The sequence below is a fragment of the Coregonus clupeaformis genome, chromosome 20 (genome assembly GCF_020615455.1).
Source record: "Coregonus clupeaformis isolate EN_2021a chromosome 20, ASM2061545v1, whole genome shotgun sequence".
NCBI classification, from domain to species: domain Eukaryota; kingdom Metazoa; phylum Chordata; class Actinopteri; order Salmoniformes; family Salmonidae; genus Coregonus; species Coregonus clupeaformis.
Window position 1 is genome coordinate 2,705,395 of NC_059211.1, and position 12,356 is coordinate 2,717,750.

Here is a 12,356-nt window from a genome sequence, read left to right on the forward strand (position 1 = left end):
TGCTTTTCTAAAGTTGAGGCATGGCAGCTAAAATAGTTAGACAAGCTAGCTACTCTAACGTTATTGATAGCCTGAAATGGCTTCTTGGAAGCCAGTTATGAGGTAGGGAGATTGGGAACCTATCTGGGTTAGCTAAAATTGCTAGGTGGTTAGTTGGCACGTATGAATGGGGCCATGTATCGTGAGATTTTGAGTGAAAACCTCCTTCCATCAGCAAGGGCATTGAAGATGAAACGTGGCTGTGTCTTTCAGCATGACAATGATCCCAAACACACCGCCCGGGCAACGAAGGAGTGGCTTCGTAAGAAGCATTTCAAGGTCCTGGAGTGGCCTAGCCAGTCTCCAGATCTCAACCCCATAGAAAATCTTTGGAGGGAGTTGAAAGTCCGTGTTGCCCAGCGACAGCCCCAAAACATCACTGCTCTAGAGGAGATCTGCATGGAGGAATGGGCCAAAATACCAGCAACCGTGTGTGAAAACGTTTGACCTGTGTCATTGCCAACAAAGGGTATATAACAAAGTATTGAGAAACTTTTGTTATTGACCAAATACTTATTTTTCACCATAATTTGCAAATAAATTCATTAAAAATCCTACAATGTGATTTTCTTTTCTCATTTTGTCTGTCATAGTTGACGTGTACCTATGAAGAAAATTACAGGCCTCTCATCTTTTTAAGTGGGAGAACTTGCACAATTGGTGGCTGACTAAATACTTTCCCCCCACTGTATATACATATTTTGATTTGTTTAACACTTTTTTGGTTACTACATGATTCCATATGTGTTATTTAATAGTTTGAGGTCTTCACTATTATTCTACAATACAAAATAGTAACAATGAAAGAAAAACCCTTGAATGAGTAGGTGTTCTAAAACTTTTTACCGGTTGTGTGTGTGTGTGTGTATATATATATATATATATACTTTTTTTAAATAGTGGAAGACATCTGAAATCTATGATCATAGTGCCCTCTACTTGTGACAGGAAAAATTGAATCTGATATTCTAGTGTTAATCTAGGTCTGTCTTCTGACATTTGAATTCAACATTGATCTTCCATGTTCAATGATATGCTGCAATGTGAAAAGTCAATCTCCAACTTCTCTAATTAGTAACTATGGTTACAAAATTCTGGTAACTTTCCCAACATTTTAATGTAGGTGGAAAATTGTCAGAATTTTTCAACTCTATTAGTAAGGGAAAAGAAAATAAACAGTGACATAATTGTATAAAAAGTTTTAATTTCAATTATTTCATTAACCCAAAAAACAGAAACCACAATTAACAGGGAAAACAAAATTAAAACTGCAGCCCCGGGAGGATAGGATAAAATAAAAAGTGATGCAAAATGAACTGGGAGATCAGGGAGAGGTATTTAAAATAAAAAACGGACAGATTCTTTTTTTAATCTCCCTCGCTGAAAAACACAGGGACAGAGGGGTGCACACACGTCGTCTTCACTGGTCAGGGGGCCATCTTCATCTGGACTGTTCAACTGAAATGAGAAAAGGTGAGAGAAGAGGGAGATGTTAGTTTACAGCATCAAACAGTGTACCCACATAAAATGACTTGCAGATGATGGGTACAAAAAATAACCTACAAATAAAATGGATGCCTGCAGCAAAACATAGCTATACAGACCACATACTCCCATGACTACGTAATAATCAAACGCTCTAAAGTGGCTCAACATTTCCTTTGAAGGTACAATTGCAAGCAGCACTGGCATTGCAAACAGCACTGTATTAATGAAGGATCTTCCAAAACACAAAGGAATAAATGAGAAGTGAAAACGTGGCTGTCTGAAATGGCATCCAATTTCCTATATAGTGCACTACTTCTGATCAGAGCCTATGTGGCTCTGGTAAAAGGTAGTGCCCTATATAGGGAATAGGGTGACATTTCGGACAAAAACCATGAAAAGGTACTGCGGCAGCACATGAAATCCAAATGAGTGCTAGACTAGTTTGTTGGATATAGCTTACTGTAGGTGGAGATGTCAATCTCTTCTGGGAGCTCTGCCACGTTGACCTCGAAGCGGTCCTGCACATCGTTCAGGGTCTTGGCGTCGGTCTCGTCAGACACAAAGGTCACGGCCAGACCTTTCGTCCCGAACCTGCCGGCACGTGCCACTCTGTGCAGGTAGGTGTCGGAATCCTCGGGCATGTCGTAGTTGAAGACAATGTTGACGCGCTCAATGTCCATCCCTCGGCCAAACAGGTTGGTGGCCACCAGGATCCGCCTCTGGAAGTCCTTGAACTGCTGGTACCGGGAAAGCCTGGGTGAGGAAGGGGGGCATTCATAGATTTAGAAATGAGTAGAACAGGCATAATGCTTCCTGCTTCACTCCTGTGGATACACAAACATGTCTGAGTGAAAGTTATTGTTCAGTCCCTCCGGATAACAGCTTCTGCTATTATAGAAAACGTGCACGTAAATGGAAGATTATCAATTTGATTGCACATCTCAGTCCTCTTGCCTCCTTTTGAAAAAAGGTCAAAGGTAACTGAGGGGAGGAAATGTGGAAACAAATGCGCTTGTATAAAATGAGACTCCATCATTTGCGTGTCATCATGCAAAAAATGTTTACAGGGGTGGAATGGCATAAAATTAACTTTTTGGTTCACCAGCCACTGTTGCAGGTAGATTTAAAAATCTACCAGCCACCCCCCCCGCTAAAATGACACCAACAAAATAATGGATGAGCATGCTTTGTAATGTTTCTAAAACAATAAATGTATTACTAGTAAGAAGTAATGTGGTATATTGTTTAATTTCATTTTTTGTGACCCGAGTCTTTTAACCAAAATACCACTGACGAGACAACATGTTCACCTGCCCCTTTAAGGGCTGGAGGTTACCGTGGATACACGACTCAAATCATGTTTGTGCCTGTGAGATTGAGTCTGACTAGCAATAGAAGAGTTGTCTGTTCCCTAGCAGTTGAAACTCAAACATAGAAAAACAACCTAGCTTGTGAACAAAACAATGTAAATAGCCAAGAAACCCAAGGAGTTTCACTTCAGTTTCAAGTAAATTAGACCAGCCAGGCCGTGTTGCAGTGCGAGGTGGAATAGGCTATATAGAATTCGTAGTTCTTTGACTTAATTTACCAGCTATGAAACAAAATGGCAGAAATACTTTGAAAACAGCTACTGCAGCATTTATTTGACTATAAATGTGATCATACTTGACTATTTTTAATTCACAAACGCGAGTGAAATGCTCACACTGTGGAGCCCTGACCACCCGCCAACGAGGCTGGTGAAAGAAATCTTACCCGCCAATGCCAAGTGTTAATTTTAGGCCCTGGGTGGAATCCCAAATTAAACGTATAAAGTAGTAAGACATTTAGTTAGTTGTGCTATACATTTTATACATAAAACAATAAGTAGCATATCGTTTTAAAATATGTGCATGCTTTTCTCCGTCGAGTAAACAGCTGATTCAAAGCGGGAGTGGCAAATCTCAAAACTCTTCCGAAGGACACTTGTGCTTCCTCACGCCTCTGTTTGCCTACTAATTGACACTCTCCTCGACCGCTTATCGGTTTACGGATGAGAGAGGACAGTATTTTGCCCAAATCAGAATTTCCCAATGAAAGCAGAGGCCCAATCCCAAATCGACCACTAAACCCTATGCACTTGTTGAAAAGTGAGAGGATTTGAAGTGTACGCAGTATCGTAATATTTGATAGGCTAGGGGGACGTTTCACAATATTGCTTATACCAATCAAAGCCTCTCAGATTTCAACAGGTGCATTCCCCTCCGTCAGAACCCACCTCTCCTCCTGGGCCATGCCCCTGTGGATGGCGATGGCAGGGAAGTTCTGCTCCACCAGCAGCTGAGACAGAGCCACACAGCGCTGCACTGACTTCACAAAGATCACCACCTACATACAGGGGGAAGAGAACGGCAGTAAGACAATGAAGACAAACACGGGCCACAAAACCCATGCTGCATCTGATATGGCACCCTGGCTTTACCCTGGTCAAATAGATGTACACTGAAGACGAAAAACACGGGGCATAAAACTAACACAGGCAGAAACCATGTCGGCTCATAGACTTAGTTAACTTGAATGAGTACAATTGTATTTAACGTGACTTTCAAATCCATGGATGAAACACATTCAACTCACTCAGATTAAAACAAAAATAAATGACGTTTTAGCATTAAAACCTCTGAAAATATCAATTTTGTCCGTACCTGGTTGAACTCGAGCACGTCGAGCAGGTCGAAGAGCTTGCGGTTCTTCTCGCTATCCTTCAGCTTGCAGTAGTACTGCTGCAGGCCGTGCAGCGTCAGCTTGGTCTCATCGTCCACAAACACCTCCATGGGCTACAGGAGGAAGGAGATATTCATTAAGCACCAAACATAACAGAAAACAGGGAGGGACTACCTGGACTTTCATTGCAAAAGTGTGCCCTAATGAATACAACGTCGGGAAATCGTCACTCTGCGTTCCAGTTCTATAAACCTAGCTACATTAAGTGAATACAGGAGTAAACCACATTCTGTGTTGGTGAATGAAGAACTACAAATGTGATTTTGTGAACGTCAATTACTAGTACTAGTCTGGATGGAACTTTATTTTCGTTATAGAAGAGTTCTGTTATAGCTTTAATGCAAGGACAGTTCCTCCTGAAAATGTCCAGAGGCAGGGGTAGAGCCCCAGACCCTAGTTTTAAGAGATGGTCACTCTGCCCCCCTGATATGGCCACTAGTGACACAGACAGTCACGAGCAGGCAAAGCTTAGAGGGGCTTGACTGGAACTTTTTACATGGATATTAAACCATATCCAAAATCACTTAACTACCCCTCAGCAGTTTCCACATCCAAATGCCTCATGAGCTTAGTTCAACTGTCATAACCCATCAGAAGCCAAAATATAAGCTTGTTTCACTCCAATGTTTGTAAACAAAGCAAACGTAAAAATATAATAAAAATAAATAAATAAAATATATATATATATCTGAAAAAAATGAAGAGACCACTGCAAATATTTCTTAAATCAGCATCTCTACATGTATGACAGCCATTCCATTCCAGTGTCTGTTGAATTCCAACACAGGCACACCTCATTCTACTGAATTAGGTACTGATTAGGTGATCACCTGAACCAAATCTTATTTAATGAGGAAAAGTATAAAAACCACTGCTGTGGTCATCACTATCCTCTTGCAATAGGACCAGCTGGATGGCAAAAACAGTGCTAATAGTACCTCAAAAAGTAATATTAATTTAAAAAATAACTATTGACCATGCCAAAAGAGTTGAAAAGGAAAGTTGAGTGAGGAAAAGAAGGGTTCAATTCTGGCTTTACTGGCAGAGGGATACAGTGAGCGTCAGGTTGCTTCCATCCTTAATGTCAATGACAGCGGTACATAAGAACAAGTTCAAGCAGCAGACATTGGGGACAACAAACCGGCAGAGGGCGAAAACGACTCTACTGACCAGGATGACCTCCAACTCATTCGAATGTCACTCAACAACCGTAGGATGACATCAAGTGACCTACAAAAAGAATGGCAAACGGCAGCTGGGGTGAAGTGCACGGCGAGGACGGTTCGAAACAGGCTCCTAGGGGCAGGGCTGAAGTCGTGCAAAGCTAGAAAAAAGCCCTTCATCAATGAGAAGCAAAGAAGAGCCAGGCTGAGGTTTGCAAAAGACCATAAGGATTGGACCGTAGAGGACTGGAGTAAGGTCATCTTCTCTGATGAGTCCAATTTTCAGCTTTGCCCAACACCTGGTCGTCTAATGGTTAGATGGAGACCTGGAGAGGCCTACAAGCCACAGTGTCTCGCACTCACTGTGAAATTTGGTGGAGGATCAGTGATGATCTGGGGGTGCTTCAGCAAGGCTGGAATCGGGCAGATCTGTCTTTGTGAAGAACGCATGAATCAAGCCACGTACAAGGTTGTCCTGGAAGAAAACTTGCTTCCTTTTGCTCTGACATTGCTCCCCAACTTTGAGGATTGGTTTTTCCAGCAGGACAATGTGCCATGCCACACAGCCAGGTCAATCAATGTGTGGTTGGAGGACCACCAGATCAAGACCCCGTCATGGCCAGCCCAATCTCCAGACCTGAACCCCATTGAAAACTTTTGGAATGTGATCAAGAGGAAGATGGATGGTCACAAGCCATCAAACAAAGCCGAGCTGCTTGAATTTTTGCGCCAGGAGTGGCATAAAGTCACCCAACATCAATGTGAAAGACTGGTGGAGAGCATGCCAAGACGCATGAAAGCTGTGATTGAAAATCAGGGTTATTCCACCAAATATTGATTTCTGAACTCTTCCTAAGTTAAAACATTAGTATCGTGTTGTTTAAAAATGAACATGAACTTATTTTCTTTGCATTATTCGAGGTCTGACAACACTGCATCTTTTTTGTTATTTTGACCAGTTGTCATTTTCTGCAAATGAATGCTCTAAATAACAATATTTTTTTGGGGAATTTGGGAGAAATGTTGTCAGTAGTTTATAGAATAAAACAAAAATGTTACTTTTACCCAAACACATACAGTGAGGGAAAAAAGGTATTTGCTCCCCTGCTGATTTTGTACGTTTGCCCACTGACAAAGAAATGATCAGTCTATAATTTTAATGGTAGGTTTATTTGAACAGTGAGACAGAATAACAACAACAAAATCCAGAAAAACGCATGTCAAAAATGTTAAATTGATTTGCATTTTAATGAGGGAAATAAGTATTGACCCCCTCTCAATCAGAAAGATTTCTGGCTCCCAGGTGTCTTTTATACAGGTTAACGAGCTGAGAGCTCCTAATCTCAGTTTGTTACCTGTATAAAAGACACCTGTCCACAGAAGCAATCAATCAATCAGATTCCAAACTCTCCACCATGGCCAAGACCAAAGAGCTCTCCAAGGATGTCAGGGACAAGATTGTAGACCTACACAAGGCTGGAATGGGCTACAAGACCATCGCCAAGCAGCTTGGTGAGAAGGTGACAACAGTTGGTGCGATTATTCGCAAATGGAAGAAACACAAAAGAACTGTCAATCTCCCTCGGCAAGGGGCTCCATGCAAGATCTCACCTCGTGGAGTTGCAATGATCATGAGAATGGTGAGGAATCAGCCCAGAACTACACGGGAGGATCTTGTCAATGATCTCAAGGCAGCTGGGACCATAGTCACCAAGAAAACAATTGGTAACACACTACGCCGTGAAGGACTGAAATCCTGCAGCGCCCGCAAGGTCCCCCAGCTCAAGAAAGCACATATACAGGGCCGTCTGAAGTTTGCCAATGAACATCTGAATGATTCAGAGGAGAACTGGGTGAAAGTGTTGTGGTCAGATGAGACCAAAATCGAGCTCTTTGGCTTCAACTCAACTTGCCGTGTTTGGAGGAGGAGGAATGCTGCCTATGACCACAATAACACCATCCCCACCGTCAAACATGGATGTGGAAACATTATGCTTTGGGGGTGTTTTTCTGCTAAGGGGACAGGACAACTTCACTGCGTCAAAGGGACGATGGACAGGGCCATGTACTGTCAAATCTTGGGTGAGAACCTCCTTCCCTCAGCCAGGGCATTGAAAATGGGTCGTGGATGGGTATTCCAGCATGACAATGACCCAAAACACACGGCCAAGGCAACAAAGGAGTGGCTCAAGAAGAAGAACATTAAGGTCCTGAGTGGCCTAGCCAGTCTCCAGACCATAATCCCATAGAAAATCTGTGGAGGGAGCTGAAGGTTTGAGTTGCCAAACGAGTTGAAACCTTAATGACTTGGAGAAGATCTGCAAAGAGGAGTGGGACAAAATCCCTCCTGAGATGTAGTTGGCCACCAGGTTTGCACACAAGAAACATCTGACCTCTGTGATTGCCAACAAGGGTTTTGCCACCAAGTACTAAGTCATGTTTTGCAGAGCGGTCAAATACTTATTTCCCTCATTAAAATGCAAATCAATTTAACATTTTTGACATGTGTTTTTCTGGATGTTTTTGTTGTTATTCTGTCTCTCACTGTTCAAATAAACCTACCATTAAAATTATTAGACTGATCATGTCTTTGTCAGTGGGCAAACGTACAAAATCAGCAGGGGATCAAATACTTTTTCCCCCTCACTGTACCTATAAATAGTAAAACCAGAGAAAATGATAATTTTCCAGAGCTCTCTCTGTGTGTGTGTGTGTGTGTGTATATATAGCCTCAAAACGATAATTCTGATATCATGTATGGTCAGTCCTTGCATCCGTAGCTCTATGAATTTGAGAGTGGTTACATTTCTCCAGACCTATCCCTCAGCTTTTTACTGAAAACAGGGGCGAGGAAAACGCTTCATTATTCTTTCTACTGCTGATTGCCGCTTTAAAAGTGCAATTTAGGGAGACTGGTTAATCTGTGTGTATGTAAAACTGCTACTTTAAGTTTCAGAACATGTACATCACTTGTGGTTATTGAAACCCCTTCCAACTTACATCCTGCATGAACTTGCGGCAGACAGGGCGGATCTCTTTGCTTAGGGTGGCGCTGAACATCATGCACTGCTTCTCGTGGGGTGTGAGCCTGAAGATGTCCTGAACATCACGCCTCATGTCTGAGGGCGAGACGATAGGAAAAGAATGTCAGTCACAAAAAAGTCAACACCCTCAGCCTGAAATCTGAGTACTACATACAACAAAAAAGGTTTAAATACACTATTGACAGTCTACGTTTTGGCTAAATCCTTACTTAAGTCACACCATCTATCACAATCTGTTCCAAGATCCACCACTACTTAGTATGAAACAGTGAATTAGATGTGCATTCTGTGCAAGTGGTATGTACAGTACCAGTCAAAAGTTGACACCTACTCATTCAAGGGTTGTTCTTTTTACTATTTTCTACATTGTAGAATAATAGTGAAGACATCAAAACTGTGAAATAACACATATGGAATCATGTTGTAAGCAACAAAAGTGTTAAACAAATCAAAACATATTTTATATTTGAGATTCTTCAAATAGCCACCCTTTGCCTTGACAGCTTTGCACACTATTGGCATTCTCTCAATTGGGATTGTGGAGGCCTGGTCATCTGATGCAGCACCATCACTCTCCTTCTTGGTAAAATAGCCCTTACACAGCCTGGAGGTGTGTTGGGTCATTGTCCTGTTGAAAAACAAATTATAGTCCCACTAAGCCCAAAACAGATGGGATGGCGTATCGCTGCAGAATGCTGTGGTAGCCATGCTGGTTAAGTGTGCCCTGAATTCTAAATAAATCACAGACAGTGTCACCAGCAAAGCACCCCCACACCATAACACCTCCTCCATGCTTTACAATGGGAACTACATATGGAGATCATCTGTTCACGCACACCGCGTCTCACAAAGACACGGCAGTTGCAACCAAAAATATACAATTTGGACTCCAGACCAAAGGACACATTTCCACCGGTCTAATGTCCATTGTTCATGTTTCTTGGCCCAAGCAGGTCTCTTCTTAGTAGTGGTTTCTTTCCAGCAAATTCGACCATGAAGGCCTGATTCACACAGTCTCCTCTGAACAGTTGATGTTGAGATGTGTCTGTTATTTGAACTCTGTGAAGGGTGCTATTTGAAGAATCTCAAATATAAAATATATTTTGGATTTGTTTAACACTTTTTGGGTTACTACATGATTCCATATGTGTTATTTCATAGTTTTGATGTCTTCACTATTATTCTACAATGTAGAAACTAGTAAAAAATAAAGAAAAACCCTGGAATGAGTAGGTGTCCAAACTTTTGACTGGTAGTGTACATTGAAACATATGTTTGCAATTGACCGTTCATCTTTGACGTTTCAACGTACTCCTTGCTCCCGTCACTCACATTCTCACACATCTGGCACCATCCCCACTGTCCTACTCACCCAGCTGCTCCAGCATCTTGTCACACTCGTCCAGGACAAAGTGCTTGACGTTCTTCAGGTTGAGAGTCTTGTTGCGTATGAGGGCCAGGATGCGGCCGGGCGTTCCGACCACGATGTGGGGGCAGTTCTTCTTCAGCACGTCCTCGTCCTTCTTGATGGACAGGCCCCCGAAGAACACGGCCGCCTTGACGGTGGGCATGTACTTGGAAAAGCGCTCGTACTCTTTGCTGATCTGGAAGGCCAGCTCTCGTGTGTGGCACATCACCAGCACAGACACCTGGTAGACAGAGAGAGAGAGAGAGGGGAGGATGTTTAATACAGAGCTCTCTGGACATCAGAGAAACAAAAAGGCACACACACAAGATTATCCAATAGAAAAGCACTGTGTAAACAGTGGGATTAAAAGGAGAACAAATTCAGACTGCAATAGTGTTAGCGATTAGAAGTAAACACTTTATGCAAGTCTCCCTCCACGCCCCTTGTCTCCAAGGGGTGGTTTCCCAGATACAGATTAAGCCTATTCCTCAACTAAAAAGCACTCAATGGATTCTCCATTGAAATGGCTGCTTCCACAATGTAGAGTTGAATTTCCTTTTTCAACCACTCACCTGCCCGTCCACGGGCTCAATCTGCTGCAGGGTGGCCAGTACAAACACAGCTGTCTTGCCCATACCAGACTTGGCCTGGCACAGGATGTCCATGCCCAGGATGGCCTGTGGGATGCACTCGTGTTGGACTGAAAGACAGAAACACAAGTCAGAAGTATGATGTGATGCATGAAGGGGCATACATGTATATCTCATAGTCCAAGTCCCAAATGACACCCTATATAGTGGATTACTTTCGACCAGGGCCCATATATAGCGCACTACTTTTGACCAAAGCCCCATGGGCCCTGGTCAAAAGTATTACACTAAAATTGGGAATAGGGTGCCATTTGAGTTGAAGGTGGGCAGTGCCTGTGAGACTCACCTTCAGAGGGATGTTCAAAGCCACAGTCGACAATGGCGCGGAGCAGCTCTGGTTTGAGCAGGAAGTCTCGGAAGCCGGAGCTGTGGATGGAAACGTAAGAACCCTTTACCTCCTTCTTGCCCGCTGGTGTGGCAGTCTCTGGGGCAACCTGTGGCTCCTCATCCTCTTCATAGTCCAACAGCTCGTTGTCAACGTCGTTCTCTGCCATGCTACAGAAGGAGTAGTTGTGTTAGTTGAAACTAGGAAAGACTGGAGACTAGTTGGGGGGGGGGGGCTATATCAACAATACAGTAAATTCAGAAGGTAAATTGAAATGCCAATTCAATAATCTATATAAAATTCCTCACCATCTATCAATCAAACTTTGATGATTATTTCATTATTTGAATCAGCTGTATAGTACTACGGTAAAAACCAAAACGTGCACCCCTTGGGGTCCCTAGGTTCGAGTTTGGGAAACGCTGGTCCAACATGTATTCCTACATAGCATTAGCTAGCTTACAGCTAGGCTGGTTAGCTGCTAATAATGCTAGTAGCAGGCCGCACTCACAGCACGGCTTGTCACCGCCAAAGTTGGATAGTATGCAAAATGGTAAGCGAATACATTTTGCACATAATCATTACAATTTACCTAGCTAGAAACAAGGATTGGACCAGCAACCACCCTGTAACGTTAGTTAGCCAGTTGCCCGATTCAATCAAGTTGAACAGGGAGTCATGCCTCACTCTCCGCACAAACAATGGCAGCCGTCTCCTCTCATTCAAACTTTGTGGCAGCAAAGTGCTATAAGGTCCATAATAGGTTCCAAATGCAAGGTGCATATTCAGAAATAACGTTGGCTCAAATTAATAACGACCAAGACATTTCTAGGGTCTAACTTGACCTAATGTAATTCTGGGAACCAACCTGCGACACACTGCTAGCATAAGTTAACTGCTAACTGACATGACCGTACTAGCTCGACGCAATGCTAAATGTGTTAGCTAGCCAGATCGCACAAGGTTTTAGCAAAGATTACAACACAAATATACTCGAACCTGGCTGCTATTTATGGGCGTTATGGAAAGAGAAATAGATGTTTCAATTTTACAATCCATGCAGATATTGAAAATTACTCAATACAGTGCATTTGTTATGCAATTAAAATACACTTACTTTTCGGTGTTAATTCAAATCGGCTTCGAGTATCACTGCTAGCTACGTTCACAGGGGCAGTCCTCAAGTACATTCGTCCGGAAGCGCTGGGCTACTGTATTCGTAGCCACTATTGGTAAATTTTTAAGACAATCTCCCCAAACCGGTCTGAAAACGAACCATGATTGGCCTATTCAAATGCCGATCTTGAAAATGCCAGCAAAGAAGGCGGGATTTCACCAGCTCCCCTAAACTTAATTGTGAGCATCATCTCTCGTTTGACAACACTGGCATGAAAAAAGTACACTGTGATAGCCTTATTCAGCGATAATGTAAATTATAGCTACGTATGACTAGGTTTCATCTTCCAGAAATGATGT

At 42.6% G+C, this 12,356-nt stretch overlaps 1 protein-coding gene across 1 annotated transcript; it reads right to left on the bottom strand.

Moving 5' to 3' along the window:
- Positions 1-1,223: 1,223 nt before the first annotated feature.
- Positions 1,224-12,104, bottom strand: LOC121533192 (ATP-dependent RNA helicase DDX39A). Its single transcript, XM_041838996.1, has 9 exons — positions 11,998-12,104; positions 10,842-11,050; positions 10,478-10,605; positions 9,870-10,146; positions 8,454-8,572; positions 4,212-4,343; positions 3,785-3,894; positions 1,988-2,280; positions 1,224-1,497 (listed from the first exon to the last, which is right to left on the bottom strand). The coding sequence occupies exons 2-9, from the start codon at positions 11,047-11,049 to the stop codon at positions 1,481-1,483; spliced, it is 1,284 nt and encodes a 427-aa protein (XP_041694930.1). The 5' UTR covers position 11,050; positions 11,998-12,104; the 3' UTR covers positions 1,224-1,480.
- Positions 12,105-12,356: the final 252 nt, after the last annotated feature.

Excerpts from the sequence above, each read along its gene's own strand:
- LOC121533192 (XM_041838996.1), bottom strand. The coding sequence starts at position 11,049 with ATGGCAGAGAACGACGTTGACAACGAGCTGTTGGACTATGAAGAGGAT. Across the intron at positions 10,606-10,841 it reads CTTTGAACATCCCTCTGAAG|TCCAACACGAGTGCATCCCA; the intron begins GTGAGTCTCACA and ends TCTGTCTTTCAG. Across the intron at positions 2,281-3,784 it reads GGCATGGCCCAGGAGGAGAG|GCTTTCCCGGTACCAGCAGT; the intron begins GTGGGTTCTGAC and ends TTCCTCACCCAG.